Source organism: Balaenoptera physalus (assembly GCF_965194825.1).
Source record: "Balaenoptera physalus genome assembly, chromosome: 14".
NCBI classification, from domain to species: Eukaryota; Metazoa; Chordata; class Mammalia; order Artiodactyla; family Balaenopteridae; genus Balaenoptera; species Balaenoptera physalus.
In genome coordinates this window covers 62,225,499-62,243,320 of record NC_138893.1, presented here as the reverse complement: position 1 = coordinate 62,243,320, position 17,822 = coordinate 62,225,499, and the positions used below count along the sequence as shown (strand labels likewise).

Sequence of the window (17,822 nt, the reverse complement as noted above, 5' to 3'; positions counted from 1 at the left end):
ATTTAGAAATTGAGTTGACCCTCACCCTCCTCTCATCACTTCAACATGGATCTGTACTATGTAGGGGTACAGGGGTTGAGTAACAAAAAACAAAAGGGAGCAGTGGAGAAGTGAAATAGATCTGGGTAAGGTATCCTCTCAAAAGCTCATTTCCTCTTCTGTAAAATTGGGAAAGTCATTCCCCTCCCCACAGAGTTACTGTGAGAAGGAACTGAGAGAATATGGGAAACACACAGTAGAGTGCAAGACACTCAATAAATTGCAGTTATATAGGAATACAAATATATATGTAGTCACGGACAACAGCTACCCTTTCAAGATGAGTTCAATTTCCCATCATAGACTCTTCACTGCTCTTTGTCTTAATTTGGAAAATAATAATAACTTTTTCTCCAGATTTCTGAGTTGTCTATGTTCTGACAAAGCAAGAATTAGGAGGGAATATAGTTGATCAGAGCTCTGACCGAGTGTAAGTGACCGAAAACAAACTAGGGGTACCTGAGCCCTACCCACCCTTCACATGCACCATTTTTGGACAGCTCAGTGGTGGCACCTAGTCACACAGATTCCAACCGCAGCAGATAGACTTCCTAATGACCTTTCTAATGCTTCAGGAAGCCAGACTCTATGTCTGAGCTCTAAATCCATTCTTTTCCTTTCTTCCGTTTTTGCCATCTCCAATGACTACCTTCACCCTGTGAGAACTAGGACCCAAACGTGACCACTGCTGCCTCATTTCTGTTTCATTTCAAACCAAGTTCTAGTTCTGTTTATACCCTATCATTATAATAAGCCACTTGTCATACAGAACTCCCTTCTAGCCAGGTCTTATTTGAAATGTCTCTTAAAATCAATAATCACCTCTTTTAATATTAGTCTTCTTGCTCAATCAAGACCTCAAAGTTCAATTTAAAAGTCCATTAGTATGAACTGAGATGATGTCCTAATTTCTATATAATTGTACTTGTGATCCTTCTCAACAGGAAGAATTCAGTTATGGGGACATCCTATTGCAGTAGACTGGGCAGAACCAGAAGTAGAAGTTGATGAAGACACAATGTCTTCCGTGAAAATCCTGTATGTAAGAAACCTAATGCTGTCTACCTCTGAAGAGATGATTGAGAAAGAATTCAACAATATTAAACCAGGTAGGACATACCAGACAAGATTACTTTTTCAAAACATACTTTAAAAACACTTATGCTTGTGATGACCTCCTGTATCTTTAAATAAGATAGCTTTCACTTATTCTCATAATTGCATAGACTATTAAAACTATATTCCTACCTTTGGATTAGAAAATAGGGACCTAAGGTCCTGTAACATTTATCGATATTATAATTGTACATGTTTCTGTATGATTACTTAATGAATACATATTTCCTTCATTAAACTATAAATTCCATGAGTTCTTTTTGTTTCTATTGTCTCCTCAGCTCCTGTCTGTGTGCCTGGGACTTAGTAGATGCTCAATAAATATTAACTGTGTTAATGAATGCATGGCCATAACTATAGATCTAATGCAGGTTTCTCAACCTCAGTATTCTTGACATTTTTGGCCAGATAATTCTTGGCTGTGGGGGTCTGTCCTGTGCAGTCCATGGTGTAATAACAAAAAATGTCTCTAGACATTTTTATAATTTTGTAATTTTTGTAACCAAAAATGTCTCAAGACATTTTTGTGCCTGGGAAGGCAAATTGCCCCCAGTTGAGAACCGCTGGTCTAATGGAATATGATTGTGACTTTAGGTACATAAGTAAGGAGGTGACAATTTGTTCTAGGAAACTAATTTGGGTGAAGAGAAAGCAAAAACGAAGGTGGAGAAGAATAATTACTGTTCATTTTGTCAATACTTTTCATTACCAATTTTAAACCATGAGATCGACTCCCTATCTCTTTTTTTCTCATATAGAAACTGCAACACTGAGACAAGTAAAGCATTTTATGAAACAATGTCCAGACAAGCATTTCCTAAAGCCAGTTCTGCATAACATTAATTCTATAAACTCTTAGTAGATGTTACTGATAAAAGAGGTCCATGGTCAAATAAGTTTGTTAACACCAGATTCAGCAGAATTAAAGGTTTGTTTGCTTGTGGGACTTATCAGAGTCCTTCACCTTCTAATTTGCTTTGAAAGTCTCCAAAAGAAGAGTTGTAGGATAACTCACTCCCCAATTTGGGGACCATGGATCCCATTTTTTGGCAGATCATCTTGTGGTATTAGCATGCTTTGGAGCATATTAGTCTAAGTTTATCACCGTGGTGACATGTTTCCATAAATGAGAATTTCTCAGGCAGTAACTCTCTAGATTGTTGATAAGCATGGGCCATGATGCCATCATCTTAAAACTGCCTGAGGATATTCACTTCACATAGTCATGTTGCCTGTTTCCAACTCTGGTTGCTCTGTCAGTTATAATAGAATAAATTGATAATTCATTCTAAAGGTAATTAGTAAGGTTATCATTTCTCCCTTTTTAAAGATTCATCAGAGATATGTCTTTTTCCAGCCTTCAGGAACTCTGCCTTCCCTGCTACTTTAGTATAACGGTGTGGCTCAACAACGCTATGATGTAGGGTACCTTACTACTTCCATTATTTTAAAGATAAGAAAACCAGGACCCAGAGCAGATAAGTAGCTTGCCCAGGGTCATACAACCAGCATACAACCAGCAAGTGGCAGATTCCGGACTTGAATCCAAGTCTGGTTAACAGCATGTTCTTAACAACTCTAGGACCCCGTGCTCTGTGCTTATTCCATTCACTCACTCATTCATTCACCTGTCATTGCTTCAGTAGCTCATGGGTGCCAGGCACAGTGGGAGGAGCTAACAGGTATGATGTGTGTGTGGAAGGAGTTTAAGATGCTCCAGAAGAATAACAGCAATGGCAGCCTAACTCCCGAGGTGCAGAGAAGACTCATGGTTAGGAGAAGTGACGTATAGTTGGAGATCTGAAAGTTGATGCAGTTATGAGCATAAGAACTGAACTGTGAATGTATAAGCATTGCTCCACCATGACTTTAAATTGATTTTCTTCCTTCCCATAGTGAATAATACTTCTTATTTTTATGTAATTAAAACATTACTCCTTGAAGTAAGTCAGAAAGAGAAAAACAAATACTGTATGCTAACACATATATATGGAATCTAAAAAAAATGGATCTGATGAACCTAGGGACAGGACAGGAATAAAGACACGGACGTAGAGAATGGACTGGAGGACACCGGGGATGGGGGAAGGGTAAGTTGGGACAAACTGAGAGAGTGGCATGGACATATATACACTACCAAATGTAAAACAGATAGCTAGTGGGAAGCAGCTGCATAGCACAGGGAGATCAGCTCGGTGCTTTGTGACCACCTAGAGGGGTGGGATAAGGAGGGTGGGAGGGAGATGCAAGAGGGAGGGGATATGGGGATATATGTATACATATAGGTGATTCACTTTGTTATGCAGCAGAAACTAACACAACATTGTAAAGCAATTATACTACAATAAAGATGTTTAAAAAAATTACTCTTTTTAGGGGGGAAAGGCTGGAATGAGAAACTACTAAAAGGCTGTTTCCTTTCACAGTCACTGGCTGTCAGCTTTCCCAGTCTGTGTGTTGAAGAGAGACAAGTGTCCAGGCCCTTTTAATTATAATGAAAATAATAAATGCCAGGTGTGTTTCTCCCTCTCTCTCTCTCTCTGAGGCTGGTGGGACAATTCTCAGGGCTCCATAACGATGTGTGGCTGTTTCTTGGCACTCTGCAAAAGAAAATGAATTGCAAAGGGTGGGCTACTAGCAGACATCTGCTGTATTGGGGAAAAAAAAAAAGTCAGAGCTAACCAGTTTCTTTTCCAGTGGAAAGGATGTGTTTATACTTACCTAGAAAAATTTGAGAAACAGAAAAATAACTCTTTAAAAATTCTATTGAAAGTTTGGATCCCTCGGAGGATCCTGAATATTCCCTGCAAATATTTATCAATGTATTATTTTAACCCTGATTAACCTGAAAATATTATGTCGGTACTCAGAGAAATAAACGACAATCAGAACAAAAACTGGGGCCTGAAAATGTATGTTCTTCCCCAGTGTAGCCTAAGGGCATCTGCTGAAATTCCAGTTATAGTCATTCTATAAAATCTGATTTTCCTAAAGGGGTTTACTTTCAGAATCACCTGGAGGGCTTGTTAAAACAGATTGCTGGCCCTGCCCCCTGAGTTTCACTTTCAGTACGTCTGGGGTGGGGCCCAAGCACTTGCATTTCCATTAAGTTCTAGGTGAAGCTGATACTGCAGGTCTGGGGACCACACTTTGGGAACCATGACCCTCTGAAAGTCTCCCCTTGGGATTGCGGATGTGTTTGTCTTCAGGTAATTGATGTGTCTCTGACAAGTTGGTAATGAACAGAGTAACTGTTTTCCAGTTCTCTGCATTATGAGTCTTAGAGATGACCACTGATATTTTATTGCCTCACCTTCTGCCAATGAGGATCAATCAATAAACAAATTCCTATGCACAAAGAAGGAACATATTAAAATAAGCCATATGTTGAATACTATTGTAGAGAATACCAGCTTTTATGATAAAAACTCTCACTTTCTAATTTGTCTGATTTATGAGGTTAAATTTTCACATCTTAAGATTTCTAGGACCTCCCTGGTGGCGCAGTGGTTAAGGATCCGCCTGCCAATGCAGCGGACACGGGTTCTATCCCTGGTCTGGGAATATCCCACATGCCGCGGAGCAACTAAACCCATGCGCCACAACTACTGAGCCTGCGTGCCACAACTACTGAGCCCACATGCCACAACTGAGCCCACGCGCCACCACTACTGAGCCTGTGCTCTAGAGCCCGCGAGCCACAACTACTGAGCCCGCATGCCACAACTACTGAAGCCCGTGCGCCTAGAGCCCATGCTCCGCAACAAGAAAAGCCACTGCAGTGAGAAACCCGTGCACCGCAACGAAGAGTAGCCCCTGCTCGCCGCAACTAGAGAAAGCCCGTGCACAGCAACAAAGACCCAACACAGCCAAAAATAAATAAATAAATAAAATAAAGTTAAAGAAAAAAAAAAGATTTCCAAAAGCATGTGTGGCTGGACATTACTGTTCAAAAATGCAAGCTGATTTCAATATCTACAAGCAGAATTTGAGAACATCAAAATCCATTATCATCTGAAGTGCCACCTAACTAATGTGAATGATAGGAGTTGGAGTGTGAATTGACTGATAATATTTGCTCATCTTCTGTGCCCAGGTCCCACTCGGTTTCAGTGCCTGGGGGCCCCAGAGGGCCCTACTTGGTTTCAGCCCCTGTGTACAAAACACTAGGTAGGAACTAGGGTAAAGACAATACCAAAATGCCTCTGGGAGCTAACAGTGGAGCCTGGGTGGAGGATGGCACTGGAGAATGAATGGGGCAAACACTGGAAAGGTAGAGGTCCTCATTGGCCCACTTTTTACTTCTTAATTACCAAGATAAGACATAAGGTTAAGTCACAATAATTACCCCACTTGACACTGAAGGAATAAAGGGACCAGGTTAGAAGTTCGGTTAATCACATGTCCCATGGTTCATGGTCTCAAATACCTTTATTTATTTTCAGCTTAGCCAGACCATTTTGCTCCGTACAACCACTATCATAAGAAGTCAAGGGTTGAATGCTGAGGGGTGAGAGAAGAGAAGTACTGCAATATTTTAAATTTATCCTTACATTAGAACCCTACTATTATTGCAAAGGAAGACAGTTTATAGCCATTGAACCTCATGATAGAGTAGAAACCTAATTGCCTTTGTGACCTTGAACCTAAGAGGGTAGATAACTGAACTTTGACAGGGAGAGGGGAAAAGGAGGACTTCTCTCCTCCTCTCTTCTGATCCTCCCTGGCATGGGGTTCCATCCTAGGTTGTCTCTGGAAACTAAGGATAGAAGAAAACCCGTTCTCTCAAGATACACCCAAGAGACTATAACTAAAAGGGGGTAATTTACATGCTAAATTAACAGGTTAATGTTAAACAAGTTTCCATCTTACCTTCACTCTAGGCAAAAGTTCTATTTTTAAAATTGAGTAAGCAACATTTCATAATAAAATGTAAAATATAAAGCTCAACCATCTCAGTAGAACTTTATTTTTACACATTACCATCAACATATTCAGCAATCCCTCTGCATAAAAATAGGATAGTTTGATTTGTTATTTTTTTTATTACACGAATAATATAAATAAGCCTTGCTAATATTTGTAGAATACTGGAGAATATAAATTAAAATATCAAAGTCCCCTTTCTTCTCCCCAACTTTTCTCCCCATTACTGAAGTAACCCCTCCTAATGGTCTGATCTTTATGCTTCCAGTTCTCTTTCTGTGTGTGTATTCATATTTATGTGCACATGTATGCCGGTTGGGATTTTTAAAAACGTAAATGCTATGATATTATACATATTATTTTGTAAATTTTTAAATTTAACAACAGGCTCTGAATCTTTCCATGTATATATAGGCCTATTTGTTCTCTTTAAAGACTCCTTAGTGTTATTTAATAAGAATATACGAAATTTAATCACTCTCATGAAATTGGACATTGTTTTATTTTTGCTATTTCAACTGACTGGTGTAATGAATACCCCTATGCATGATCTTTTTGCATATGTGTGAATGCTTCTATAAAAGAGGTACCTCAAGGTAGTATTAGTAGATATCTACATTGTTTCCAACCTTTAGATATTATGAACAGCATCGTAAGGAACTATCTTGGTTTTCAGATGTTCTTTCACAAACTATTTTTTGTTTGTTTGTTTTGATCAAGAGAGCATGAGATAAGCAGATGGGAGATCTGAGTTCTAGTTCCTAGCTATGTGAACTCATAAATCTCGCATACCTTATCAGAACCTTACATTCCAAATCATTAAGTTAAAAATAAATAAATTAAGGTAAAATGAATTAAAAATTAAATTATTACTAAAGTCCCTCCTAACTCTAACACTTTTTATTATATAAATCAAAAGAGACAAGGTATTTTTCTGGGGAAAAAGCCATAAAATTTAAAAAGGTAATTACCTAAATATATATTTATAATATGACCAATAATTGAGTTCAACTCAATAATATTTTACCATGTATAAGTTACTATCTTTTATATTATATAATATACAAAACAAGATACCGTTCCTACCCTCAAAGATCTTATAATCTAGGAAGTGGAAACACAAATCCACAACTAATTATAATAAGGCAGAATATGAGTATTATTTAAAAATTAGAAAAAAATCTTCTGTTGAATGTACAGAATTTTAAACCTGGACACAGGAAATATTTTCAATGACCTCCTTACTTAAATAGAGTCTCCAAAAAAAAAAGGATAAAATATTCTTAGAAGCTAAATGCTTAAATATATCATGTTCAATGCTATCTCAGGTTTGCTAATGGGGCTACTTTCAATCTGCTTCCAGGTGCTGTGGAGAGGGTAAAGAAAATCCGAGACTATGCTTTCGTGCACTTCACTAACAGAGAAGATGCGGTGGAGGCTATGAAAGCTTTAAATGGGAAGGTAATGTAGGACAAAGAAAAAATATGTACAGGTTCCATCAAAGTTTGGTGTGGAAGTTTTATTCAAGGGAACAGTCCTGCAAGTCCTTCTCTCTCAGCCTTCCTTCATCTCTGACATGGCTGCCTCAATCCATCTAAGATGAACAAAAGAGAAGTGATGGAAAATACAATGGAGATGTGGCTCATATGTCCAATTCTATCTCTAATTTTGGCTGATTTGGGCATGTCATTGGTCCTCAATTTCTTTAGAAAGAGAGAGTCAGAGTGGATTATCCTGAAGTGTTTTTCCTCAATTCCAGTTTTCTCTATTTCAAAGAAATTATCACCTTTGTAGTGCAGGATTTTGGAGGCTGATAATCTAAAAAGATGTCAAGGTTATTATTTTGCCCTCAGAGTTTGATCTTCCAAACTCTGGAAGCCTTGGAATCTCTTCACCTTGCCAAGAGTAAGGTCTGGGGAAAACTCAAATACTATATCCTTACTTCTGATTTGTATATAGAAACCAATATAACATTTACTTCTTACTCCAATAAACATTAAAAGGCTTTTGTAGACCACTTACCATGCTAAATAATGTTTGGGATACAAAAAGGATCAAACCAAAGATGTTTATCAAGGGGCTAAAAGTCAGCTGGAAGATTAAGACAAGTATGCAGAACTTCTGCAAAGTCCAGCCAGATAAGTTTTGTTTAAAAAAAAAATAAAAAGAAGTGGTGAGAATGTGCAAAGGAAAGAGGAGTGGGTCATAAAGAATCAGAAAATCTTCATGGATAAGAGAAGATAATATTTAAGAGAAGCCATGAAAGTTGGGCAGAATTCCAAAAGAAAAAACATGGAAAAGGAGAGGGAGTCTCAGACAGAGGCACAGAATTTGGAAAGAGCAAGATATGATTGGAGAACAGTAAAAGTAGATTGCTTTGCTAGGAACCTAACACACATAGGGCTGTTTCACCTGCCGGACCTTGCATCAGTCAGTCCTAATAGGAGACAGTTGGCAAAGGGACTAATTACAAACATGTGAGTGTGGGGTAAGGTAATTAAAAGAGACAGTGCAGGAACCTGGGGCTCACCCACTCCTGAACCCCAGGGGACAAGGGGCTACAGAAGGAACAGGAAATCTAAAGGAGACAGGATTCTAAAGGGCAGGTCTCTGAGAAAAGTAATGACCTTTGGCCAGTGGACACATACAGGCCAAGGCGACCTCTCAGAGAGGGAGCCAAGAGAAGAAATGGCTTGAACTCACTGTTTTCTCTCCCTCCATCCTCCTGCCAGGCCTCTCCATTGGCCAAATCCAATCATAATCCAGAAAGCCCAGGAGCCCTGAAGAGGGTGCCATGCAGAACACCCTGCCAGAGCTGGGAGGCAGGAGACCAGTGGGAAGTGGATCTGGAGGGCAAATAAATGGTCTCCCAGCACAGGCCCTTCAGACACAGTGGGGCCTGGGCTTATGAGCCTACAGAAGAGTTTGAATCCTGATAGGGGGGGAAAAGTACTGACTCCAAAAACACAAAAAGAAAACTGCGGCACAAAAATTAATGTATATTTAAATGCATGTCTATGAAGCAAAACATTATTTCTTCTTCATTGATGATTATATTTATTATCATAACAATGTTATTACTTTGAAAACAGTTGGTAGATGAGTTTCTCAATTTGAAAACATTCTTGAGGGATATATGATGCCTACTGAGAAGGGATCATCATAAATTAAATGCTAAATAATTACATTGGAATAATCACAGTGGAAAAGTATTCAAATTGTTTCCAATTTTTGCAGCTAATATATTTAGAGCTAGACATTTTTATAGCAATGTATACATGTATTATGTAGTTAAATACATATTCAGTGTAATTATAAATATATATACTAAATATTATAATAATATTTAACTATAATGTGGTATGGGAAAATCAAAAGTAAGTTTGCCTAGGAACTATGAAGGTTTTTAAGTATACATATGGATATTTATATTTAATTTATTAGACAAGGTGAGGCTTTGAAGTTTTTTTTTTGTGCAGTGGAGTAATGATCATGTTAACAAATTAGGGAAATTAACCTCTTAAGAATTGAAGTTTCATAGAGTAGAGAGAGAGATGTAATTGGAACTAGTTAAAAAACTATTATAGTCGCTCAAATGTGAAGAAATAAGGGCTTGAATAAGGGTGGGAATGGAATGTAGGAGAGAGCTCTATACAAGACTATGGGGGGGTGAATTCAAAGGATCAAGCAACTGAATGGATATAGCAGTGAGAAAGAAAGATGAGTCATTATAGGTTTTCAATATAGGAGACCAGAAAAAGGCTGATAGGGAAGTCAAGAAGAGAAACCTATTTGGAAAGAAAGGTGATGAATTGAAGTTTGCACGTGATTATTCACTTATTCTGTAAATACTTGTGAATGTCTACGACATGAGAGAAATTTTGCTGGGCTTGTGGCTATACAGGTTAATAAGATATTGTCCTAGATCTTGAAACATCTAAACCAAATAAGTGAAATACAGTACTGGGTTTAAAACAGGGTTAGAGGGGCAGAGTAATGCAGAACAAAATCTGTTACAGTAAGAAATTTGACTTGGCAGTTAAAATATTAAAAACATCTCTTGATATGGAAGTTCCTATAAGCAGAGACCTATCTGGGTATCTTATCTTCCTCAAGACAGTACCGAAGACAAAGAATTACATCCAAGGTCACCCCATTTCTTTAATACTCCAAGTCTGTTTCTTCTAATTACATCAACATCAATGTAATAGAGTTGAATATGAGCTGAATTCTATCTCTCAGTGTGGTCCATCTAACATATTTGATGCTGACTCCAGCTACTAAAAAGTAGGGTAGATACATGTAACTAGGAACAAGAGGCTGACCAAAATGATTAGGATGAGCATAAAGCACAAATTTTGTCCAGCAAACTTCAGTGATGCAGGAACCACTGAATCACTCATGAAATCATGAGCTGCTGTGAAAGGGAATTTTTGCAGGAACACTTTACATCATTTCTTTTCTTTATAACAAATGACATTCTTATTTGAAAGAAGCCACCAACTGTTTCCTCAAAACACCTTGTCCCTTTGATAAGAAATTCATCAATCTATCAAGTATTTGTTGAGAGCTATCTTTGGCTCTTGTGTATGCAAGCAGCACATAAAAGCAAGTCACATTTGTAGATCTACACACAGCCATTATCTTCGATATCTGGATCTGGTTACAAAATGTCAGAAACTTGTGTCAGAAAAAAACCACTTCAACAATTCTTGAGGACAAGTTTTAAGTAGTGCCTGACTTGAGAAACTTCAGTACTGCCCTGCCATCCCTGTTTGTTAGTTCCCAGCTGTTTAGCAGATCAAAAGGTTGCTTCATAAGGAAGCACCTACAGGGGACAATGCAGTACCCTCAATGATTCCTCTTCCTTAAGCAGGGCCCCACTTTTAAGCCTCACTTCTCTTCCAGTAAAAATTCACCTATTGCGTAGCTGCACCAAGGAGTAAGACACGTACCTGGCTGGCAGCTGGAAAGGCCTGATATGCTGCCCATGCCAAGGTGTTAACAATTGGTAAGATCTTTTATTGGTTTCTTTTCATCTTCATTACACTGTGCTAGGTACTGGAGATTATATTCCATCCATAATTAACCTAAAATTTCTTAGAATAATTATATAAATAGGTAATTAAAAATATATATCACATATAAATATTACATAATTATCTGTCTCAGTAATGGTATTCACTTAATAAATTTGTAACTAATATGTCGATAGACAGTGGCCAACTTTTCACTGTCAAACCTGTTGATAGATTATATGCAATTTACCAACAAACCACTCAGGGAAAACTCAGCTGGCACACAAAACAAGAACCTATGAAAAGATAAGATACGTATGCCGATGGAAAAAAATTGCACTATCTAAAAGTTGAGAATTACGTTTTATTCTGTGGATATTCTGAGGACTTCAAGCCCAGGAGACAGCCTTTCAGATAGCTCTAAGGGATTGCTCCGAAGAGGGAAGAGAAGAGCCAGGATATGTAGGAGTTTTTGCAACAAAGACCAGGTAGTTGGAACATCAAAAGATTACTGTCAGTTAAAGAAAGCCAGATATCTCAAGTTAAGGAATTTAGCACTTTCTATGTATAGGAAGATGCAGAACTCTGTGCTCATTGAAATCATTCCTTTGATATGCACCTCAGCGCTCTGAGGCCAGTATCTTGTGTTTTCTCATCCTGAGTTTCCTCAGGATCACCGTTGGGGGAGTATGTAATGTGATGGCTCGATGGCTGCAACATCCTTTGTTTACTGATATGAGAGGCAATATTTTTCATTCACACATATAAGTGAAACAGTCAGTAAACACAGCAGCAACTAGACTAACACTTAGAAGGAGACGTGTTACTAGGGCTCAGCCACACCTGGTTGTCTTCATATCTTTTCACGTTGCTTTTTCCTTGCTGTCTAAAACAGGTGCTGGATGGGTCCCCCATCGAAGTGACCCTAGCCAAACCAGTGGACAAGGATAGTTATGTTAGGTACACCCGAGGAACGGGTGGAAGGGGCACCATGCTTCAGGGAGAGTACACCTACTCCTTGGGCCATGTTTATGATCCCACCACAGCCTACCTTGGAGCTCCTGTCTTCTATGCCCCCCAGGCCTACACAGCGATTCCCAGCCTTCATTTCCCAGCCACCAAAGGACATCTTGGCAACAGGGCCATTATCAGAGCCCCTTCTGTTAGAGGTAACATTAATCAGCTCTTGACTTAGGAAAAAACTCTGCGATTTCAAATGCTTTGTATTGCAATAGCCTTAGACAAATTGGATGGGTCCACTGGGAGACAAGAACTGGAAAATTGTTTATTGAAAATCAAATATTATATCAATAGTTTTCCTTCCATATGAATCTTTTTTCACATTACAACTGGTTATTGAAAAAACTTGGTCGGAACACAGTATAAATGAGTCTAATGTACACATTTGATCTTTGCATGGGCCCGTAAAATGTGTACAAACTAAAACTCGGGTCCACAATTATTAGTTTCTTCCTTACCACTGTACTACCATATTGAAGTCATATGTGACTCATTACAAAACTTCCAACTGAGAGTAGTATGGTTCAGTGGAAACCAGTTAACCTCAAATATCAAGACACATGTGTATTGGATGGTGAGTCAGTGCCATAACATCCATATATAAATCACAATTTATCATAAATATATTCTAACAGATATATGAGATGCTCTCATCTGACCTCCCCCAAGAACTATGTGCTATGCCTTCTAGAAAGCCACATTACTAAGGAAATCAACTTGTTTCTCCAGGATATCGGGAAACAAATAGTAAAGTCCAAATAGAAAAATTAAAAACAAACAAAAAAAAAAACGCAACCTCAATCTTACTGCCAAACAACACATCTTTCCTGCTGAATCCTGTGAGAATTCCAAATGTTCAAGCAGTTTTCTGAGCTCAGTTATTTCAAAAAATGTAAAAGATAAGGAAAGCATGTTTTATTTTCAAGAAACTGTTTTGTCTCTGCCTGATGGGATACTTCAGAGTGATTCTGCTAGGAACCAATGACTGCAGAATCTCAGATCTGTCTGCCAAATATGACACCAGTCTGAGCAATTCAACAGCAAACTGTGTACTTAATTCTATTCTCGGGTTTGACTAGAAGCAAAGGGGCATGTCCAGATTACTGTGGATACAATTATCTTACTGTGTTTTACTATTTTTCAGGAGAACTGAATTGACCATCCTAGGAACTCTAGTCTTCAACAGCCTTAAAATTTCCATACTCGTAATACAATCACTCCACCCAAAATTGTAAAGTAAAAGAAATCTTCAGGATTTCCTTCAGGATAATCTGTCTATAGGTTTGATAATTATGTCATTAAAACATTGTACATTTATGATCTAAAATCACATCATTAAACAATCCCTACATTAAGTATAAGTTGTCAACCAGTTGTAATGTAGGAAAAAAACAAACTTCACTCCAAGGGAAAAAATACCTGTCTTATAACAAGAAAGGAATCAATGAATGATATTCATGGATGAAGGGTAATCAATTTAATTTTTTATCTCTTTATGCCACCAATAGGGAATCAAAGTAGCAATGTGGCAAAACAAAAAATCAAAAGGAATCTATTAATGAAACTCAATGGAAATTTAAGCCTCACATTGATAGAATATAAGAGAGAAAATGGTGAGTTTTAAAACACATTTTCTAAATGTTGGTTTTCCAGCAGGCCATCATGAATGGAATATTAGGGAAACTAGAATTCATTTCTAATTTACTGATCAAAGACAAAAAGGCAAGATTTATTTTAATACATGTGGTCATATCATGCTGGGATGTTTTCATAAATACCTTCCCAACATTTATTAGTCTACAGAAAAACGTCAACGAAAGGTTAACTGAAGAGAGAAATTGCAAAATTTCTCTGTACCAAAGTTTTCAAGTTGCACGTGTACTTATCCATAGCTTTGATAGTATTGCTTTCTTCCACAGACAGTTTAAAAAAAAAAAAAAAAGACACCTGTGGTGAACCCTATCTTATGTTGAGTTTCATTACATTAGAATCCTGGAGTTTTCTATCCGTCTTCAGGGAAATAATCAATGTGACTTGGGCTAACTTTTCCATTACAGTAAGATTCAGGGTGATTTTCTGGTGGTTTGATTCGGTTTAATGCCTTCTTACATTCCTAGAAATTTACATGAATGTACCTGTAGGGGCTGCGGGAGTGAGAGGACTGGGCGGCCGTGGCTATTTGGCTTACACAGGCCTGGGTCGAGGATACCAGGTCAAAGGAGACAAGAGAGAAGACAAACTCTATGATCTTTTGCCTGGGATGGAGCTCACCCCAATGAATCCTGTCACTTTAAAACCCCAAGGAATTAAACTTGCTCCACAGGTAGGTAATGTTATTCCAGAGATAACTTGGATAGTTTGTATACGTTGGGCCAAAGACCATCATCCACCATTCATCAAAGGATTTGACTTGATCCCTACTTCAGCTGTTGTCTTGTTTTGTTTTGTTTTATTAAATGGATACAGTGGCCAATCAACATAATGTACTGTGAGAGAAAAGTGGGTGTTGAGTACAATTGTTTCATTTTTAGACTCTTTTTATTTTAAATTATGAAATTTGACATCTTAAGTAATCTTCCACTGAAATGCAAGGATCCTGAGCACTACCAAGAATTATCAACCAATACTTTAAATGAGAATAAAATGAAGCAAGGCTGGTTGGCAAATGAAGAGCACTCATGACAGGGAATGAATAGATCATTTAGAACATCGTTTATTGGAAGCACTGTGTCTAAGAGAGAACACTGTGCTATCTCTGGTGTATCATTACTCATATTAACTATAAGATGCCATCAGCCGCGTCAAATCAAGTCATCTACAATGACTGTATTTGGACAGTAACATTAAGGTAAATTTTTTGCTTCCATTTCACAATTCTAAGTTTCCACGTTTCTGCATGTGGCTATGATTTTATTACCGGAAAATTAAAAGTTATGAAAGTTGTTCCAGTATGGAAACTGGACAACAGGGTTAAAAATAAAACAAAACAGGATCTGTGTTAACCTTACACTGTCCCCTCTGGACGTGCAGTCCATGCTGGACTCTCTGCAGAGACACTTTGGCTGAATAATCAATATCCAGTTGTTCAGATTGACAGTTTATATATCCTAAAGGAAAATTTCCAACTCCCACCCCAAAGGTATAAGCCCCAAATTTATGGGAGTAGCCTTATGATTGCAATCAAGTAGAAAATTTGATTTTCTAAAATCTCATCTTGAGTGGGTTTTTTTGTTTGTTTTTGGTGTATTAATGGCTTTCTTATACATATAAATTAGCTCATCTACAGTTTTTGCTAGCCCTCCCCATACAATTTTTTTTTAAAGGATGCCTATCAGAGTGGTAAATAGTAATCATGTGTCTGTTCAAAAACCATCTGGGGGGCACGCATTATGCACCAAGTATTGTGCTAGGTGCTGGAGATGGAAAAGTGAATATAACACAACCCTTGCCATCAAAAATCATATGGCAATCCAGTGAGAAGATCCTGACACATAATAATTACAATAAAATCTAGTAAGTGCCATGATGGAGCTTTGCTCAGAAAACACAAAAGCTAGTCAATCCAATCTATCTTGGGTTAAAACCTAAAATAAGCAACTTAATTAAAGTACAAGGATACCCAGAAGTATTTTTAGAAAATAAAAAATACTCATTGTCATAAATTCTGGGTAATAGTTCTAAGAACTGCCATAGCATGAGTAATGATCTCTGGTTTTATATTAAATCCAGGTTAGAAATTGGTCATGCTCTATAGTAATATATGGGGGCTTCCCTGGTGGCGCAGTGGTTAAGAATCCACCTGCCAATGCAGGGGACACGGGTTTGAGCCCTGGTCGGGGAAGATCCCACATGCCGCAGAGCAAATAAGCCCGTGCGCCACAACTACTGAGCCTGAACTCTAGAGCCTGCGTGCCACAACTACTTAAGCCCACGTGCCTAGAGCCCGTGCTCCGCAACAAGAGAAGCCACCGCGATGAGAAGCCTGCGCACCTCAAAGAGTAGCCCCCGCTCGCGGCAACCAGAGAAACGCCCGTGCGCAGCAACGAAGACCCAACGTGGCCAAAAATAAATAAATTAAATAAATAAATTTACAAAAAAAATTATATAGTAACATACGAGTAACTATCTCTATCAACTAATGAAAGTTTTTCTTAATTAATTTGTCTCTGAATTTCTGCCACTGCGGCTTAGAAATTAAGGGCCATGCCACCCCCAACCAGCATAGATGGAGCCTGCACAACTCCATGGTAGAGTTATGAACTTCCAACAAGAAGAGCAGGCTGCCCTGCAGAGTCAGGAGTTAGAGCTGGAATCCTTTACATGTGTTTGCACAATGGGCATAAACAAGCAGGCAGAATGTCTGCCAGCTCAAGTAACTGACTATTGCCCAGGAACCTTAGAGAACAGTTTGTAGATGACAAGAGATGCTACAAAACTAAGAGTATTAAGAAGCAACAGTTAATAGAGGAGATAGGAGCAATCTATAAATTCAGTGAACTGGAAAATGTCATGCTATTGCAGCTGGATAAGCGTTAGAGCAAATGAGATAAGAAATTCCACAGACTCAACCTGGGAATTGTTCTGTCCCAAGAGTTATTTTTTAGGACTTACGCCCTGTTTCGCACAGTTTACTGAATCTGCTGACCAATGGGAACATCAGGGCTTGTGGGCCACCAAAAATGACTTCGGCATGAAGAAAATACGTGCCTTTAGGCAAGATTTGGTTTGGAGTAATGACAGAAGAAAAAAACATGAAGGAAGATTCCAAAAATCAGATCATTATAAAAATAGCCAGAAGTGGTGTTTTGCCAAACAAAGACATTGCAACTATCAGCACCCATCTATTCATGTTCATCAATAAATACTAACCCATTAAACTTTTTAACTCTATTTTTATGAAAATATAAAGTTAAAACCCTATGACAAAGGACATGAAATAAGAATAAATCCTTAGGTTATTTTCTCTAAACCATTATAAACAGAAGGATTCAGGGTAGTAATGAGTAAATCCAGCTACACAGTGCTGGAATATCAATTTTTTAAAAAATGGAATAAATATACCAAACAAATCGTAAATTAAACTATTGGTAAAACGTTAGAGCTAATGGACTAAACTAAAAGCGTATTAGAATAAATGGTGTGAAAATGATTTTCATGAATTAATAGACATAACATTTTAAATGGAGTTCAACTTGAGTTCATCGTAAATTTTATGAGTCATTAAACCATGTGGCATTTTATATCTTCTTATATTTGCTTAAACTCTGAAGATTCAAGTTTAAAAACTTGAAAGTTAGAGAAATAATGCAAATGTGATATTTGGAAGGGAAGTCACTTTTTTTTTTTTTTTTTTTTTTGCTTTTGTAGATATTAGAAGAAGTTTGTCAGAAAAATAACTGGGGACAACCTGTGTATCAGCTGCACTCTGCCATTGGACAAGATCAAAGACAGCTCTTCTTATACAAAATAACTATTCCTGCCCTGTCCAGCCAGAATCCTGTCATGTGTGTAACTTCTCCAAATTCCTAATCATTTCGATTTTAGAATAAGAGTCTTGTAAATTAAGTGTATTTTATCACTATCTGAATAAGATAAATATTCAAGTCTACAACCTACTCATTTTTCATTCAGTGCAAACGTTGAGATGTGTACTTGGGATATATGTGACAGCTATGAGACTAGCATCTCAAAGCCCCTAAATTT

The 17,822-nt window shown here is 37.8% G+C and overlaps 1 protein-coding gene across 5 annotated transcripts in view; it reads left to right on the top strand.

Annotated features, from left to right (window-relative positions):
* A1CF (APOBEC1 complementation factor) overlaps positions 1-17,822 on the top strand; it is an 87,230-nt gene that overhangs the window by 58,159 nt on the left and 11,249 nt on the right. For 4 of the 5 annotated variants that reach the window (XM_082423720.1, XM_082423717.1, XM_082423721.1 and 1 more), the window contains 5 exons: positions 984-1,148; positions 7,445-7,542; positions 11,995-12,268; positions 14,237-14,442; positions 17,487-17,623. In XM_082423720.1, the coding sequence (XP_082279846.1) occupies positions 984-1,148; positions 7,445-7,542; positions 11,995-12,268; positions 14,237-14,442; positions 17,487-17,623 (880 nt within the window). The remainder of the gene's footprint in view (positions 1-983; positions 1,149-7,444; positions 7,543-11,994; positions 12,269-14,236; positions 14,443-17,486; positions 17,624-17,822) is intronic. The other variant, XM_082423718.1, reaches the window with a different exon arrangement.